This window comes from Trichechus manatus, unplaced genomic scaffold (assembly GCF_000243295.1).
Source record: "Trichechus manatus latirostris isolate Lorelei unplaced genomic scaffold, TriManLat1.0 scaffold00035, whole genome shotgun sequence".
In the NCBI taxonomy this organism is placed as follows: Eukaryota; Metazoa; Chordata; class Mammalia; order Sirenia; family Trichechidae; genus Trichechus; species Trichechus manatus.
The window spans coordinates 7,577,232-7,589,308 of NW_004443971.1; the positions used below are offsets into that span (position 1 = coordinate 7,577,232).

At 35.4% G+C, this 12,077-nt stretch overlaps 1 protein-coding gene across 3 annotated transcripts in view; it reads right to left on the bottom strand.

Annotated features, from left to right (window-relative positions):
• Nucleotides 1-1,823: 1,823 nt before the first annotated feature.
• Nucleotides 1,824-12,077, bottom strand: part of CD55 (CD55 molecule (Cromer blood group)) — a 41,404-nt gene continuing 31,150 nt past the window's right edge. For 2 of the 3 annotated variants that reach the window (XM_023730295.1, XM_023730294.1), the window contains exon 9: nt 1,825-3,522. In XM_023730295.1, the coding sequence (XP_023586063.1) occupies nt 3,467-3,522 (56 nt within the window). In that variant the 3' untranslated portion in view covers nt 1,825-3,466. Of the gene's footprint in view, nt 3,523-12,077 lie in introns of all 3 variants that reach the window. The other variant, XM_023730296.1, reaches the window with a different exon arrangement.

Consider the following 12,077-nt stretch of genomic DNA (forward strand, 5'->3'; position numbering starts at 1 on the left):
GGATGTGTCTAGGAAGCTTCTATGGCTTTGCCTTGGCCAAGTTGTGCTGACTTCCACTGTATTGTGTGTTGTCTTTTCCCTTCACCAAAGTTAACACTTTTCTACTACTTAGTGATTTCTCCTCTTCACCTCTACCCTCCCTCGTAACCATCGGAGATTGTTTTTTTCTGCGTGTAAACATTTTCCTGGGTTTTTATAATAGTGGTCTCATACAATTTTGTACTTTTGTGATTGACTTATTTCACTCAGCATAATGTCCTCCAGATTCAGCCATGTCATAAGATGTTTCCTGGATTCATCATTGTTCTTTCTCGTTGCATAGTATTCCATTATGTGTATGTACCATAATTTGTTTATCCATTTACCTGTTGATGGACACTTAGGTTGTTTCCATCTTTCTGCTATTGTGAATAATGCCACAATGAACATGGGTGTCATATGTCTATTAATGTGACGGCTCTTATTTCTCTAGGATATATTCCTAGGAGTGGGATTGCTGGACCGTATGGTATTTCTATTTCTAGCTTTTTAAGGAGGCACCATATCATTTTCTGTAGTGGTTGTACCATTTTACATTCACACCAGCAGTGCATAAGAGTTCCAATCTCCCCACAACCTCTCCAGCATTATGCTGTAATCTTTATGGGTGCAGCTTACTAGGTCTTTACTCCTACGGAGCGACTGGATGGCTCAAACCACCAACCTTTCTGTTACTGGCCGACCGCTAAACCACTGCACCACTGGGGCTCCTTCATTGAGATATATGAAGTCTGAAAGGGACACAGTGACTTCAGGGGAGAGGCGGTGTAGTTTAGGCAAAGGAACACTCAAGGCAGCTGAGTGGAGAGTAAGGCATGTGCACACTGGGCATGAACCAAAGGAAACAGGGCAAGGGTACAATAAGACAAAAATTATTAATGTTCAAGTGTTTCCAGAATTTGATGATAAGTCTGTGGTTAAATATTGTAAAACTCAAGTTTCTTTAGCAAGCAACTATCATTTCCTATAATAAATAAGCATTAGTCTTAAGAGTAAAGAAAATACAACCTTTGCAATCAAAGTAAAATCTCATAGGTGAGCTGACCTTGAAAAAGAAATTAACATCATGACAAGATAAAGTAACTATGAATCTTACAAGAAAGTCTCATTCCTCTCAACATGCCTACTGTTTATTATTTTTTTTTAAGGGTAACTGACTTAAATATTTTTTCAACTTCTAGATAAGGTATAAAGTCTACCTCAATGTATTTTATTGTCAAAATTCAACACTTCCCAATATTTAAAATGTAGCGATTATAAACCTGTGGACATTGATTTTAATTTTTAATTTAATCAAGGTGGGATAAAATGTTTGGAGTTTATAATTTTTACTTTAACATTGATCACACCACCCTCTATCCCTCTCCCCAAGCCTTTAATACTTCAAGCAGGCTGCACTACTTGCAGGCTCCAGTCCTGCCAAGATAACCTACTTGTCCTTCCTCAATGGGCATCCTGTCTAGAATGCCTCCCTCCCTCCCACTCAACCACTCAGCAGACAATTTAAGCACCCATGGCATTCTGTACGTGTTTAACACTTAGAACTCTATGTTCTTTTTTTAAATCAGTGTATTGTCTTGGACATCCTATGGTAGACTATAGGTGATTTGAGGGCAGATCCTGTGTTGTAGCCATCTTGGTAACCCCAGTACCTAGCACGTGGTAACTTGCACACAGGTGGCTCTGATATACATTTCTGAACAACTGAATCCGGGTTATCCTTGCTACCCCAGGAAGCACCAGGTGTCAGAGTAGGCAGAGCAGGACCTCATATTTAACGAATGAATGAATAGGTGGAATATGTGGCCTATTCCAGAATTTTTAGAAGAGTTAAAAGAATTTTCTAACATTAGAGAATATTAGGACATAACTATTAATCCTGTTAGTTAGCAATGACTGTGGTTAGGCAGAAAAAAATGTCCTATTGTTAGAAATGCATATTGAAGTATTCACAGTGAAATGCCATGATGCATATGGGATTACTTTAAAATACTTCAAGAACAACAACAAAAAACAGATGAAGCAATATGCAAAATATTTATTATTATATGCAGGTCTGTGTATATTCCAGTCTAGTCTAACACTTAAAATGTAATTGGCAATATGACAAGACTATATTAAGAATCTGGAAATTAACGTGACAGACTTTAGGTAAATCAATAGTAAATAAGTAATGTCAATATTCTAATATGAGTGGATATGACATGTTTAGGAAAGTATAATATAGTGTAACTTAAAAGAAACTGAAAATGGTTCACAGTAAGTTAATCAAAAGGCAGCATTCTAAACTACTTATGAGGGTGCAGGGAGGAAATCTCTTACTTAGGAATAATTTATTCACATTTAAGAAAATAAATTTCAAATACTACGTGAGACAATGTGATCAATTATTTATTTCTATTTAGGGAAAATAAATTTTTCTTCACATATCTCCTTGAATATGTGAACATTTCTTGTGATACATGTAAAACCAATATGTTCACTGACATAAATAAATATAACTAAATTAATATTACAAAAGAACAAGATTTACAATTTGGCTATGAACATCTCACTTGACAAATATAAAATATTTTCTTATGTTAATATTATAATATCTCTGGGTATTTTTAAAGACACTAAGTCAAAGAAGACTTCTTTCATTGGGCTCTTCTTCCAAAAAAGATTGTCCTAAGGACAAAATTGCAGGTGATACATCTTACAACTAATAGGCTAAGTCTTTGTTCCTTACCTGTATTTATGTAATAAAGCAAGAATTATTCTTTCATTCTGTACCCCTCCCTTGCCACCAACTAACCCAAGAAACTCAACACTCTTGGGTTATTAGCATGTTTTTCCTTTAAAGCATTTTGCCAACCCATTTGGACTCATTTTAACAGGATAAGGAAAGATGAAAATGCTTTACAGTCAAGGATTATTTTATAATGAATGTGTTTCAGCTCTCTGTGGCAATTTTGCTTAGAAGAGACTGTTTCAGTTTTTCATTTGTTTGTTTTTGGTATCCAATTAAAGTTTTTTATTTATCTTCAATATCCAATTGATGTTTTTAATTTTTTATTTCCCTTTTAAGTAAAAATAACTTTACCCATCTAGTGAAAAAAAAAATCACTCATTTCCTTTTTTTCTTGCTCATATTCTAGGCGTAAACCCAGTTCTCTACTTCCCTAGATATTTAGGAAAGCGATCACTCTTACTCCCGCCAGTTCTATTGTCAAGAGGTTTAGGCATGTTCAGAATGTGATTCCAGGATGAACTCTTTTCTCCTTGCTTCGTTGACATCGCTGTGCATCTTAAAGACAATGACAACATGCACAACAAACAGCACTACTGCAAATATTGTGTCCACTCCTCCAGAAAGTTCTAAGGAAACTAGAAATTCTGTGCACTTGTGTGCACTTTCTTCTTAGCTCTTCTTTGGCTAAATCAGCTAGCCAATGGTTACTAGCATCATAATCAAAACTGTCAATGTTATACATATGTGTCCTGAAAGTTAAAAAAAAAAAAAAGAAGGTTAAAATAAAAATGATTTTCTTTACTGGTGATAAACTTAATTTTTGAGCTACTGTGTGAGAAAAGAATTGGTAAGTTAATTTGGGATGCAAAACAAATGCAAAATTAGTAAATTATAGAGTATGGACAATGTCTGCAGACCATGAGTGTAGTAGCCATTTAAACACCAATTGAGTTTTTAGTTTCTTGAGATTAATAGTGGCCAAGTTAGAATCAATTAAGATACTTTCAGATTAAAAGTCACCAAAACCCCCCTGAAAAAACTTATGCTACCTATGGGTTAGAGGAAAGGCTGGTCAAGAGGAAAAGATACTTAGAAAGTTTCACAATACATTTACATCAAGTTATTTTTGTGAAATAATTTTGTATAACAACATAAAACAGATGTCTTTTAAGAATATAAACTTGACATATAAACGATGCTTAAAACAAATTTTCAGATTTCCTAAACACTCAAAACTCTAAAAGCCACCAGGCAAAAGGAGAAACAAATACAATACGTAGGCCAATCATCTCATGATGCAGATAGTCACAATGAAGGCATTTCTACTGAAAAGCCCTAATGTAGCATCCTTTGCAAGATTCCCCAACCCAATACTTGCAGCATTGTTAGCATCTAATCATTACAAGAAACTGAGTGCAAAGCACAAGATGAGATGATGAGCATATCCCTGAGGAGTCACAAACTGGTGATGTGTCATGCTAATGAGAGATTCCATGTGTTAGTCAGAAAGGCAGATAAACAAGTCTGTCAATAACAGAGGCTTAAACTTCTATAGGGTCACTATGAGTTGGAATTGACTTAACGGCAACAGGTTTTCTTTTTTTTTTAAAAAAAAACTTCTATTATCCACTAATTGGAAACCCTGGTGGTGTAGTGGTTAAGAGCTACAGCTACTAACAAAAGGTTGGCAGTTTGAATCCACCAGGTGCTCCTTGGAAACCCTATGGGGCAGTTCTACTCTGTCCTATAGGGTCACTATGAGTCGGAATCAACTCCATGGCAATGGGTTTGGGTTTTTTTTTTTTTTTAATCCACTAATAGTTGTAGATAGAAGCCCTGGTGGTGAAGGGGTTAAGAGCTCAGTTGCTAACCAAAAGGTCAGCAGTTCGAATCCACCAGCCACTCCTTGGAAACCCTATGGGGCAGTTCTACTCTGTCCTGTATGGTCGCTATGAGTCAGAATTGACTCTTGGCAGTGGGTTTGGTTTAGATAAACCCTCAGCCAACTGTATTGACGGACATAACGCAAACTATAGACATGTGATTGTATGAAACCATATACCTTTTATAATTTACCAGGTCTTACTTCTGATGCACCACCAATTTGTGATAGATAAAATTGAGGCCTTGTTCTCGTATGTATTATAAGAGCTAAATAGTAGAGAAGGGGAAAAACTAATTGAAGAATATCATTTTAATTTCAGTGAAAACATGAAATCAAACATTTGCTTACAATGTCCATCCCTTTCATAAACTAAAATGTACCATATAAACCGAGTACATTTAAAAGAAGTAAATAAATCCTTCCACGGGCAAACACAAGGATCACCAAATGAAGCTACATCGTCACCATCGTACTCATTAACTATTTTCCCCTGCCCTGATAAAGATCAAATTTTTAAATGAAATCAATATGAAATCAGGAGAATCACCAAGCATCATAGAGTCGGCTCTCACCCTAGACAGCTTATACCTCAAAATAAGTCAAGTGGAGTGTTTTTTATGTGCACGTAAAAAAGGCAAATTCCTTCTTATGGGTTTGCATGCAATTTCCTCTGATTCACAGATTGAGGAATGAGGTTTGTTGCAAAATCCCAATACGATTCAAACAAATATTCCCTCCTTCAACTTCCCAGCACTTTTCATTCTGTTGAAAATATCATGACCAATTTTCTGACCACAGTATGGAAAGAAGCTGATGGAAGCCAAGAGAGAGCACTTGGGGAACTCAACACATCCTGCACCCTCCTTCCAAGTCCCAAGGTGCTGGTTTTAGAAGGTGAATTGGTAATACTCTGTTTCAAAAGGAGAGCTGGGATGAACGCAAGAAAGTACATAAGATTTGTGGTTTAATTAATTTTCAGAGTAATTTTGCTGAACCATCTCTGTCAACTTGACGCGCTTTATATGACTTAGAACTCATAGTTTTTTGCTGGGCTCTAAACCACATTCTTAAAAAAGTTTCTGAAAAGTCTCAAGAGCAAGTTATATTTTATTGCTTTTCATTTTATAGCACCTAACATATTTTGTCAAATTAAACAAATGCCTGTAAAAACTATTTAAAAAAACAAAAAACAAAATTGGATCTAATGGTCAAATATCTTTACTACAAGGTTGAACCATTTAGTGGTTTAAAGAGCATTACATACTTTAGCTTAAATAGGCTTAAATAATATTGTTAATTAAAGGAGAAAGAAGATTTATAGAGGGTGAAAAGTACATAGCTCACATCACCCAAAGAATTAAAACAGGCAATTTAGTAACATCATTAAATATAGTTGTTCTTAACTAATTAATGAAAAAAAAGAGACAAGCATTAGGGAAGTTTAGAAATAAGTCTATATGGACTCCACAATAAGCTTTTCTAACAAAAGAAAGCTACCAAACAGAAGAGGTTTCAATTTAAGTAATCCTCTTTTGTCTATAGGATATATCAGGGCCAACCATGACATTTGTACTTAATGTATGTGAATTCAATGCAGATCAGATATTTCAAATAATACTGATTTTTTTCTGTGTTGTTTTTTTAACATCTGAACGCTTACTATGTGCCAAACAATGTTGTCACCTCTTTACAGGTGCCACTTATTTGATACTTACTACAACTCCATGAGGTAGGAACTCTATCTCTCCCATTTCACAAATAAGAAAACTAAGCCATAGAGAGTTAAGCTGCTCAGAGTCACATACCCAGGATGCCAACTGAGCAGTCAAGCTCCAGAGCTCGCCCGCTTAACCACTAGGCTCTTTTTGGCTAGATGTGGCATCCAGTAATAAATAAAACTCAGCAAAAGACCTAATCCCAGGCAATCTAACAATATATTAAAAACCCCACCCCAGTGCCATTGAGTTGATTCCAACTTATAGTGACCCTACAGGACAGAGTAGAACTGCTCCATAGGGTCTCCAAGGAGTGCCTGGTGGATATGAACTGCTGACCTTTTGGTTAGCAGCCATAGCTCTTAACCACTACACCATAATATATTAGAGTTTGATATTTCCCAGACTTCTTTGTTTCTGTACAGCACACAGATACTAAAATGAATTGTACTGTGTAGAAAAAAGGTGAACTGATTGCAACAAGTGAGACTTTGGCTTTCAAATTACTTTCCTTTGAAATGTGGTTAGTGTCTTTGACTGTACTGAGAAATTTTTAAAAATCACACACATACGCGCACTCATGCAGAGTCTGTTTATCCTGGGTAGTAATTACAGGCAAAAGAAATGAGGAGATAGCATGTCAAAATATGCAAAAATGCTAAGAGAGTTTACCTACTGATATATTATCATGTTTTACTGAAAGAAGCTAAGAATAAATTTTTAAAAAATCATCAGAATTTCTGCTCACCCTGATTTTCCATAGTCCCAGATAATTTTGACTAGAATTAGGGTACCAATTATTATACTACCAGCGATCAATCCTTGAGGGGGAAAAATTTGATAACACAGTTAATAGAAACACAAGCAATGACATATACAATATAGTTTCACAGTGACAAACATACTGCATATGAAGCAACTTAAAAAATAAGAGACATGAATTACTTTTTGTATATGGCTTCCTTATATCACAAGTTTGACAATAAGCATGGGATGTTATTTGTCCTTTTTTCTTTCAAAGAAAACTGAAATAAAATATTTATAAAGTATCACAATTCTCAAATAAAATTTGTTTGACAGGTTTCAGGAGGATTCTAAAGTGTTTCAATCTCACCACGCTCAATTTTAAATGTTCTGGTCACTCAACTATGACGACTGAATTATGTAAATTTACAGCTAAAGTATCTTGGAATTCGTCTAGTCCAACTGTCTCATTTTGTAGATCCGTGAATTGAGTCTTAGAAAGGTGATGGTTACATATAGGTTCATAACAAAGATAACAGATATGCAGGCATTTCCCTTTCAGAGAAACACGCCCATACCATCCTCTTTGGAGCAGGAGGGTATCATGTATTTACTTTGCCTATAGAATATGCTTTTTAGTGTTCAGTCTTTTGTAGAGGAAATTTCATTTAAGAAAACAAATATTTAACTGTAAAATTAAAAGCACAATTTTGTTCAAAGAAAAGGAAATAATTGGTCAAATAAGTTGGCCAACAACAAATAATTTTTATAGCTTGCACAATCTTTCTTCTCAAAACCATCCTTTTGCCTTTTCCCCTCACCACCCAGAGTCTCTCTTTTGCTCACCACACTTCCCCCACCCAGTGTCCCTGGACTCTACTCCTTTAATCTGTACTACAAAATAAATTATAGATGGCAGTAGAAAAACAACTGAAGCTAATTTGACTAATAAGTACATTGGGTACCAAATCAGCAAAATATAGATGTCATACAATTGCCCAGCCATATAGGTTAATGTTTATTAAAAAATTCTGGGTCTACTTAGGGTTCCAGAGTGAGTTAAAAAAATGAAGACCCTTGGCCTCAGAGGATATCTGCAGACTCAATCCATTAGCAAGCCTCGTTTTTAGTTCCCGTGCTGTCCTGTAGCATTCCAGATATGTTGATAAATTCAGTCTCATCACCCAGAGTAGAATTTTTATATGTCTCTTCATACTCTTACAGCAGCTATTTCTTTCATTGGTAAATTTTTGCGGTATTTTACCCAACCAATTTCTTAACTGATCCCTAGTGCTGTATCATTAGCTTAGAAAAACACTGTATCCATAAAATAAACCATGGCTCCTCATAAAGCTTGAGTTTCTCCTCTTCTCACCACTTCCCATTAATCTCATCATTTTCAAACATTTCAGAAACATCCCTTTTACAATTTAAAAGATAAACGAGGATAGAAATTCAAAAGTGACCCAGAGTATCTGGATGACAGAAGTAAAGGGCTGTTCCTAGAACACTGATCAGCACATATGTGTAATTCTTTAAGAAAGTTTGTGGAGACTGATGGTTTAACAGAAAACTGGAGAAAAATACAGAAATAGGAGAAACATAATACAATATAAATGTTTCCTCAGTGAATTAGTGAGATTATTATCTCCCAAATTAGAAACAGTACTTTCAGGTATAAAGGCAATTGTTCATGATCTCAAAGTTCACTTGGTATGTACAGAAAACCAACCCAAAAGTTAATTAGTGTCAATTTAAGATTTATGCAACTTGGGATGCATTAAATCATGAAGTTAAGAACAACATTATGATTATGATTCCTGTGTTCCTAATCAGTAATTAAAGAGCTCTAGGGTAAGAAAATTACATAATTTAACAAAATGTTTTTTCCCAAAAAAAACCCCAAATCTATTGCCATCCAGTTGATTGTGACTCATAGCAACCCTATAGGACAGAGGAGAACTGTCCCATGGGGTTTCCAAGGCTGTAAATCTTTACAGAAACAGACTGCCACATCTTTATCCCGTGGAGCAGCTGGTGGGTTTGAACTGCTGACTTTCTGGTTAGCAGATGAGTGCTTAAACACTGTGCCACGAGGGCTACTTTTTCCAAGAAAAGAGAGTATTTTAGTAATGTCCCCATTATATAGAACTACGTTCACATAGTGTTTAAAACATTGCATAGCAGTTTGTCACCTATTATCTTATTTGACCACCTCCAACAACTAGGACCAAACAAAAAACCAAACCCGTTGCCATCAAGTCAATTGTGTTTGGCAAACAGTAGGAAGTATTCAGTAAGTATTTATTAGATTGTACCGAATAATATCTTTTTGCAGAAGAGAAAACTGAGACCAAAAAAGGGTAAGTCAAGCAGTTTATCACTAGAGAAAAACTTATTTCTAACACCAGGTTAATGCCATGATTTTAATTGTCCATAGAATTCCCAATAAAAATAGCTGAACTTATTCAAACAAAATTTATATTAGATGGGTATTACACTACTACAGAAAGTATCATCTCCATTTCCAGAAGAACTCAAGTCAGAATTGTAACTACAAGAGCTAGTATCAATCAAATAATGTTTGTCTCCTTTTCTGAATAAATATGGCTTCACTCAGTAACTTAAAATAAAAAAGCCAGGATTCAAACCAAGTTCTGATTGATTCCAAAGCTCAGGCTCTTTCTGCTATGCCATATTATCTTTAAAAAATACCACATAGAGGCAAAATTAGGACATTTCCAGATAAACAGAAATTAAGGGAATATGTAAAAACCAAACCAAACTTACAAGAATTATTAAAGGGAGTCCTTTGGTTAGAGAGCAAACAACATCAGACAACAATCTGAATCTAGTACACAGGACACCATCAGCCAGATAAAAACCCAGGTAATGAACTTCTCAAGGATAAAACAAAACTAAAAGATTTATACCAGGGAACCAGAGATGTCAATCTGTAAATGACAACAACATCAGAACAATAAAAGAGGGAATAAACAGTGTAGGTACAGAACTTTCAAATAGAGAGGAAGTCAAGGCGATATCAAGTAATTAAAGACTGGTTTAAACTTAGGAAGAGATTGAAAAGGTAATTAAAAAACTCTCAAGAAAAAAACCCTGGCAGTTTCACTGGAAAATTCTACCAAACTTTCAGAGAAAAGTTAACACCACTACTACCAAAGGTATTTCAAAGCATAGAAAAGTTGAATACTCCCAAACTTATTCTATAAAGCAAGCATAATCCTGATACCAAAACCAGGTAAAGACACCACAAAAGAAGAAAATTACAGACCAATATCCCTCATGAACATTGACACAAAAATCCTCAACAAAATTCTAGTCAATAGAATTCAGCAACATATCAAAAAAATAATTCACCATGACGAAGTGGGATTCATACCAGGTATGCAGGGATGGTTCAACATTAGAAAAACAACCAATGTAATCAATCACATAAATAAAACAAAAGATAAGAACCACATGATCTTATCAATTGATGCAGAAAAGGCTTTTGACAAAGTCCAACACCCATTCATGATAAAAATTCTCAGCAAAATAGGAATAGAAGAGAAATTCCTCAACAATATTAAGGGTATTTATACAGAGCCAACAGCGAACATCATCCTAAATGGAGAGAGTCTGAAAGCATTCCCCTTGAGAATGGGAACCAGATAATGATGCCCTTTAACACCACTCTTATTCAACATTGTGCTGGAGGTCCTAGCCACAGCAATTAGGCTAGAAAAAGAAATAAAGGGCATCCAGATTGGTAAGGAAGCAGTCAAAGTATCTCTATTTGCAGATGATATGATCTTACACACAGAAAACCCCAAAGAATTCACAAGAAAAATACTGGAAATAATAGAAGATTTCAGCAAAGTATCCTGATACAAGATAAACACAAAAATCAGTTGGATTCCTCTACACCAACAAAGAGAACTTTGAAGAGAAAATCACTACATCAATACCATTTACAATAGTGCCCAAGAGGATAAAATACTTAGGAATAAATCTAACCAAGATGTAAAAGACCGATACAATGAAAATTACAAGACACTACTGCAAGAAACCAAAAGAGACCTGCATTAAGTGGAAAAACACACCTTGCTCATGGATAGGAAGACTCAACATTGTGAAAATGTCAATTCTACCCGAAGCAATCTACAGATACAATGCAATCCCGTTCCAACTTCCAATGGCATTTTTTAATGAGATGGAGAAATAAATCAACAACTTCATACGGAAAGGGAAGAGGCCCTGGATATGTAAAGCATTAGTCAAGAAGAAGAACAAAGTGAGAGGCCTCACACTACCTGATTTTAGAACCTATTATTCCTCCTCAGTAGTCAAAACAGTCTGGTACTAGTACAACAACAGATATGTAGACCAATGGAACAGAACTGAGAATCCAGACATAAATTCATCCACCTATGAGCAGCTGATATTTGACAAAGACCCAAAGTCCATTAATTGGGGAAAAGACAGTGTCTTTAACAAATGGTTCTGGCATAACTGGATATCCATCTGCGAAAAAATGAAACAAAACTCATACCTCACACCGTGCACAAAAACTAACTCAAAATGGATCAAAGACCTAAATATAAAATCTGAAACGATGAAGATCATGGAAGAAAAAATAGGGACAACACTAGGAGCCTTAATACATGGCATAAGCAGAATACAAACCATAAGTAACAATGCACAAGCACCAGAAGAGAAACTAGATAACTGGGGGCTCCTAAAAATCAAACACTTGTGCTCATCAAAAGACTTCACCAAAACAGTACAAAGAGAACCTACAGACTGGGAAAAAAATTTTGGCTACAACAAATCTGATTAGCGTTTAATCTCTGAAATCTACAAGATACTGCAAAACCTCAACAATAAAAAGAAAAATAACCCAATTAAAAAATGGGCAAAGGATATGAACAGGCACTTCACCAAAGAAGATATTCAGGCA